A 6,823-nucleotide genomic window follows, 5' to 3' on the forward strand; every position below is an offset into this window, starting at 1 on the left:
CCAGTTCAAGAAGGTTCACCATGTGCCTGGCACAATGAAAACACTCACTCGTGGGAAGAGCAGGTGCAGCAGGTTGCGGCAGATGTGCAGCGGCCAGGCCCCAAAGTCGCCAGCCCGCTGCTGCGCCTCTGCCTGCACCTGCTGACAGGCGGCGAGGCTTGCGCCTCGAAGCATGCATTGCTCTAATAACGTGCGTAGCAGCCAACGCTCCAGGTTAAGAAAGACAAACGCCAGCCGTGCCGCAACCTTCCAATCTAGCAGCGCCGCTGCAGGCAGACCAGCTGAAATGCTTCCTAGGAGCACAGATACCAGGTAGGTGCAACTGCGCAGCACCGGCATCCAATACGCTGCCCAGTACAGAAGGAACTGAGGGAAGATGGTTCGAGGCTTGCCGCTGCCGCCGAGAGCCCTGCTGCCGCAAATTCGCTCCCAGGTAGCCCAGTGGAAAATCGCAGCAAATGTCCACGACAGCAACCAGCTATCATGAAACATGAGAAGGCCTGCACAGCAAGGTGGCAATCACATTAGGTGGGCAGGTGCCTCTGAAATTCAGTGCGACGGCGGTGGCGGCGGCAGCGGCGGGCGTTGAGACCAACCGGCGCAGGCGACCATCACCTACGGCTGTCTGCACGTAATCCGAGTCATCCGTGTGTTGCGAAAACCACGATAAGAAGAATGAGGCGGCACAGCGAAACAACTGGGCCGAAAGACCCAACCCACGGAGGCTGGCGGAGGCCACAGCCCCCATGCTAGCAATGTTGAGCGCGATTCGCAGCTGGGGAGACACCAGCCAGGAACCAGGTTGCAACAGGCTCGCTGCCCGTCTGATCGGGTGAATCATGGCGGCCGCTTTCGCTTCTGCTGATGAGGCCTGTGTTATAATGCGAGCTGCTGGAAGGAGAAGATCGAGACCGGCGCGCTGGGCCAGCAGGTGAACAAGGAACCCATGCAGCATGCATACCGCCTGTCCCGCCTGCGGAAGGGGAAGGGGCATCTGTGCTCCCTTCGCCCATCCCCCTGGTTGATACGAGCTTCCAATATGTGGTTGAAATAATGCTGCTCAAGCGACTGTCGAATGCTGCTCCTCGGTCTGAAGGCATGAACATCCAAGCCGGTGTCGTTCTTGAAAACATTGGATGACACGTGAGGGAGGCCCGTAGCGCGAGAGCAAGAAAGAAAGAAAGAAAGAAAGAAAGAAAGAAAGAAAGAAAGAAAGAAAGAAAGAAAGAAAGAAAGAAAGAAAGAAAGAAAGAAAGAAAGAAAGAAAGAAAGAAAGAAAGAAAGAAAGAAAGAATACGCCCTTGGGCGTGGATTGAGGAAGCCAGCTGGGTGCAGGCCCGGAGGCCCACCCTGCCGGCTACCATTGGGTGTGGGTGTGGGGGGGTTGGCCACTAGCCTACCCCCACTTGACGGTGGCCCCGCTCGAGCCGCCGTCTGGCCAGTGAGAGGTCGTATACTGCTTGCACTGTATGCAGGTGGATGTCAATCAATACGTTGCTAGCCTGCGTTTTGCTGGGACCCAGTTTCAGCAGGGCCTCACGGCCACTGTGATAGATGGCGCCGCGTGCTCCAATGACAATGATGTGAGGTGTCCGGTCCACTTGCCAACCGGCCTGCTCTAGGGCTATCATGAGTTGTTCATGTTGTTGCAGTTTGTCTGCCACTTTGGCCCGCCACTGCGTGTCAGAGCAGTAGCCGACTTCCACTACTTGTATAGTGTGACGGTGCTTGTTGCTGACTGCATGCTGGATTTCTTCAGTCGTCGGCGCCCCTGGCAGCCCCAGGATGCGCAGGATGTCGGGGCGCATTCTGCATAGAGTGTCGTCGTGTGCAACATTTTTTGGCAGGAGCCACCGGGGGAGGCGTTTGGCGTCGGCTGTCAGCCCTTCAAGTTCCTCTTGTTTGCACGCATCCAACACAGAGTAGGCATTGCCGTGACAGCTGCCCCTTTGGAGGGCTGTGTGTATCATGCGCACTGCGCTGTCGTGCCGGTGAATGTGCATGGCCTTCATTTGAGGGTGGGTGCATCGTAGCAGAACATGCCCTCCAGAGTCGGGTTCACCACACAGTGGGCACCGGCTGTTCGTGGCAATGGGTTGCCCATGCTTGCCTGGGGGCGAGAGCAAAGAAGGTCTCACGAGCGGCCTTGGGTTCCATGTGAGTGAAGGAGGATCCAAATGCTGACGATCCGGCACAAGCAGGACTGGGATAGCGGTGCAGCAGGTACGCCGATCCCATGATGACTCCAGGTGCCGCAGGCACCTGGAGTCAGCTACTTCCCTCCAGCCACAGCTGAGACGTCCGCGCCCGGCGGGCTTACATGGTGCGATGAAGGCGCACATGGGAGGCAGGCAGGCGCCGGTGGACTCTTACTCCAACAGATGCATCGATACAGGCGACGCTGATCGGCGAGAAGAAGGCTAGAAATGAAGAAAAGGGGTGAAGGTGCGGGCATGAGCGGTGCTGAATGGTGTAGGTTGCACCCCTAGAGGGGAGGTTACGCAGTACTGCTTACATGGGAGATGGCAGTTGTGGAACAGTGAGGCAACAGCGGCAGCGCGTCGCATCACGGGCGCTGTGCAAACGTCACGCGCATGCGCTAGCGCGCTCACAGGAACGCGGCGGCCAGCAGCGCAGCCGCCAGCAGCGCGGCGGCCCTGCCCAGGGGCGCGGCGGCGGCAGAGGGCACGGGCTCGGGGGAGGGAGCCGTGATAATTTCCTCCTCCTCGTTGATCAGCTGGCCGCGGATGGCACCATTGGGATACTTCTTGGTGTGGATGTTGACGTACCTGCAGCGGGGGCAGGGTGATGAAGCATGCGGGCCAGTGAGGAGGAGGGACACCGGGCCCAGCAGCGGTGCGCTGAACGGGGGTGCACCGGCAGGCGAGGCAAGCGCCCGGCAGCGATGCAGGCACGGCCGCCAGGGCGGTGGCGCGGCAGGCGGGCCAGCAAGGCAGGCAGCGGCGGCAGGCAGAGGCAGCGGCGCTCACAGGTTGTCGGTGTCGGCGGCGGCGATGAACTCATCCCAGCTCCAGCCCTCGGCGCTGGTCACAAAGTCGTCGGTGGTGAAGTTGCCGCTGCGGAGGGAGGGAGGGGGGAGGAAACGGGGGTGGCTCAGTCAGGTCAGGCGGATGGAGGTGGCAGAAACACGGATGGAGGAAACCGGGGACGCGGCGCGATCACGGCAGGAAGAAAGGAGGCGGGGCAGCAGCAGCAACCGCCGGCGTGCGCGGCGGTGCTGGTGGCACTTACGAGACGCTGTAGTCGCCGATGATGGGATCGGCAAGCACGGGGGGGCCCTCAGCCTGCGGAGACAGAGGAGAGGGGCCACTAACGATGGTTATTAAAGGCGGGGCAGCATGGGGGAGCTGGGGACAGCGTAGAGCGATACGGGTGGAGTGCAGGGGCGAGGAGCGGGTGGCGACCACTAGTGCTGGCGGCTGCGTGGCGCGAAGACGCAGCAGAAAGGGACACGCACGGAGAGCACGCCGCCGATGGGCAGCAGGATGACGATGGGGTTGCCGTTGGTGGAGGCGTTGCCCAAGTGGATGTGAGCCATGGTCATGCGCTTGACGTCTGCGGGCAGGGCAGCAGGGCATCGGACCAGGCTGGGCTCAGTGCGGGTGGTGTGCCGGGTTTGGCTGAACAGGCAGGGGGAGCGGCAGGAGGAGCGGCGGGCGGCCGCGATGGCATTGCCGCCAGTGGCGGCGTGCTCCTCACGCACCCGTCACGTCCAGGGTCCACTCCGCGGTCTCGCCCTCAAAGGCGAGGGTGAAGGTGCCGGTGGCGCCGCCCACGTTGCCCTCCGTGAGAGGGGGCACCTGCAGGTGGCGGCCGGGGCCGGGCGCAGGTGGGCGGCGGCAACTATCAAGTGGTGGCGTCCCATCCTGCGGGCCTCCCCATGGCCTGCACCATGCCCGCAGCTCCTCCGCAGCCCAGCGAAGCCCGCACGGCGCCTGCAAGCCGCTGTGAGCGCATCAAACACGGCATCGATCTTGAACACACCCAACCAAGCTGCCCACCTGGTTGGCGGCCTCCAGCACGGCCGTCCACTTCTGGGCCTGGGCGCCCACGGTCAGGGAGCAGAGGACGAGCGCGACCAGGCCGCACATTTTCAAACCGCTGGCCTGCATGGTGGAGGGGCTGCAGTGGGGACAGGGGCCGCTGCGGAGGGGAGGGGGGCAGGGAAATGATGCTGCAAGTGGTGCTGATAAGATTGATGCGGCGAACACGGCGCTTTGAGGGTCGTGGGCGTCCCTTTCCGCGTGCTTTCCCGCCTCCACTCAAAAATCCGCATGGGCGGATTTGGCCCATCGGCCCGGAGCGCGCAAGACCCCTTCAATCCATTGATGTCCCAAGACATGAGATCCAGGAAGAACAGGCCATGGCCCAGGCGGTGGCATGTACCCGCCGGCGGCATAGGGTTCAGAACCCTGGTGGGTGCTGGGGCACGTTCTGTGCTGCCTTGATAATCCGCGAAGGCGGCTACGCGAATCGAATCGACCACTGCCGGGCGGCGCCGCCGTGGGGCGGGCGGGGCCCGGCGGGGCCGCTGCACCGCTCTGTGCATTCTTCTAATGCCCCTCCTCTGGAGACTGAGCAGCTTTGCATTATACACGCTTTGTAAGGAGGCACGTGCCTCAGCAGCGTGCGCTGGAAGGCAGGCGCACGTTGCTTTTCTGGGGTGCACCGGCTGAGGCACCCGAGGCACGCCTGCCTCGTGCTGAGTTACCCAAGGCAGAGGTTTGGGCAGGCATAAAGGGGCGACTCAAAGCCAGTTCTGCTCAACTTTGCTCTCACATTTTAGCAGCTGCTACATTTTCCCAATCAGCACCAATGAAGGCTGCCCGCATGTTCCTGGCGCTGGCGCTCGTGGCGCTCGCTCTCCAGCCGGCTGCCAGGTTAGCAGCGTCAGCGGCCCCGCCTCTCAGACCGCACTAAAATTTCTGCATGCGAGGGCCTGTGCTGCGAACGTGCTGACGCCGCCCGCACCCGCCTCCGCCCCCTCATGCAGCGCCAGCGCCGCCGACGGCACCTCACTGGGCCGCAAGCTGCTCATGGCCTCCTCCTCCGAGGGCCTGGCCGGCTATGGCGTGGGCGGCGCCTCCGCAGCCGACAAGCAGCTCTTCGTGGCGCGCTGGGTGCCCGCTGTAACGGCGAGCGGCATGCCCGCTGAGGCCGCGGCGGCCCCAGGCTCCCGCCTGCTCAACAAGGCCCGCCCGTAGCTGCGCTTGAGCCAGCAGCTGTCGTTGCATGCATGGCCATCGCTGGAATTGAGCCTGTGATTGTCCATGCCTGTAATTCCATTAAATGCGCCATGTGCGGCGCTGAACCAAGGCACCTGGTGTTGTACAGCATACATACAGGTCGCGATGGATTGATACACTGGGGGCTGGTTACCTCGTGGCCTCGGCATCAAAGGTCTTCAGGAAGGCGAGCGCCCGCTGCAGCTCGGCCGCCGCCCGCCGCCGGCTCCACCCCTTCTCCCCCGCCATCAGCTCCACCACCTGCCACAGGCGGAAGGCGCGCAGAGGGACCCATTGCTGTGTTGTGCCCCGTCATCGGGTTCACAGAGGCAATACCAACACCGCAGCAACGCCGACAGCAGCTGCCGCAAAAGCGCAGCAGCAGCAGCTGTGACAGCAGCCGTCCAACACGCCCTCCCCCCACCTTTGGCAGCGCCTGCTCGCAGGCCAGCTTGTCCAGGAAGGCGAGGCGGGTGCGGCGGGCGATGAAGTCCTCGGGGGTCTCGCAGTACTCGCTGTGTACTGCAGGGAGGCAGGGGCGGATCGCAAAGCAGGGAGGGAGGGAGGGGGAGGCAGGGAGTGCGTGTGTGTGTGAGTGAGTGGGTGCCACTCGCTGTAGCAGCACTGCGAGAATGGAGGGCGCAGCTGGCGAGCACGGCGGCGAGGCTGAGCGCGGCCAAGCGGCTCGTGCACTTCACCCCAGAAGCTTCACACCGGCCACACCACCCCACCACCACAACAACAAGCGCCACACCCGCACCCACACCCACACCCACACCCACAAGTGCTGTGTCACCCACACACAGGCCCCTCACCCGCGTACACCACCTCCGCCTCCAGGATGGGGTACCCCCTCACGATGCGCTTCCCCAGCCTGCGCTGCTCCGCGATGCGCGTGACCTCCCCCGCGCGGTCGCCGTACGCGGCTGCAGGGGCCGGCGGGCGGGGCAGGGGCAGGGCAGGTGCGGCTTGGGAGGGGCAGGGAGGCAGCTGGGGGGCCTGCCGCAGCAGGACCAAGGCCCTGGGACGGGAGGAGGCGAGGAGGCACTCCCTCCCAGCACAGGCCAGCCGCGCTCCGCGGCGAGCCCCCTCGGGGACGCCACATCCCCAACAGCTGCACCTTCCCCCTTCACACATGTACACACACCGCCACGCCCCGGCACCCACACACACGCTCCGCGCCCGCCCGCCCATGCACACATGGGCACATGGACACACGCCCCAGCCGCGCCCGAGGCACCCACCCACGAGGTATTTGGCGACCCGCGTGTCGATGGCGCCGGGGCGGTGCGGCACGGTATAGTTCTGAGCCACCTCGGTGAACAGAGCGGGGTAGTAGCCGTCTGCATGTGTGGGGGGGTGGCGGTACAGGGGAGGGTGCTAGCACTGGTGGCGCCACAAGAAAACGCCGCGTCACTCCGGCTGCTACCTGCCTGCACGCCTCCCCTCCTCGGCCTCCCTCTCCTGCACGCCCGCCCAGCCAGCAACCGGCAAGACCCAGCCCTCCCTGCCCTGCCCAGCAACTGGCGAGACCCAGCCCTCCCTGCCCTGCCCCAGAACCCCACCCCCCCCCCCCG

The 6,823-nt window shown here is 64.2% G+C and overlaps 2 protein-coding genes across 2 annotated transcripts in view; both read right to left on the minus strand.

Annotated features, from left to right (window-relative positions):
* Nucleotides 1-2,608: 2,608 nt before the first annotated feature.
* On the minus strand, nucleotides 2,609-4,133 carry CHLNCDRAFT_136097 (hypothetical protein; the record flags this gene model as incomplete). Its single annotated transcript, XM_005846076.1, has 6 exons — nucleotides 2,609-2,789; nucleotides 2,991-3,077; nucleotides 3,253-3,305; nucleotides 3,479-3,576; nucleotides 3,725-3,821; nucleotides 4,023-4,133. 6 exons carry the CDS (start codon nucleotides 4,131-4,133, stop codon nucleotides 2,609-2,611), a joined length of 627 nt encoding a protein of 208 aa, XP_005846138.1.
* Nucleotides 4,134-5,396: 1,263 nt separating this feature from the next.
* Nucleotides 5,397-6,823, minus strand: part of CHLNCDRAFT_136099 (hypothetical protein) — a gene marked incomplete at both ends in the record, with an annotated part of 5,666 nt that continues 4,239 nt past the window's right edge. Inside the window, 4 exons of the mRNA XM_005846077.1 lie at nucleotides 5,397-5,507; nucleotides 5,671-5,768; nucleotides 6,062-6,172; nucleotides 6,491-6,589. Coding sequence (XP_005846139.1) covers nucleotides 5,397-5,507; nucleotides 5,671-5,768; nucleotides 6,062-6,172; nucleotides 6,491-6,589 — 419 coding nt within the window. The remainder of the gene's footprint in view (nucleotides 5,508-5,670; nucleotides 5,769-6,061; nucleotides 6,173-6,490; nucleotides 6,590-6,823) is intronic.

Source organism: Chlorella variabilis (assembly GCF_000147415.1).
Source record: "Chlorella variabilis unplaced genomic scaffold CHLNCscaffold_15, whole genome shotgun sequence".
Lineage (NCBI taxonomy): Eukaryota > Viridiplantae > Chlorophyta > Trebouxiophyceae > Chlorellales > Chlorellaceae > Chlorella > Chlorella variabilis.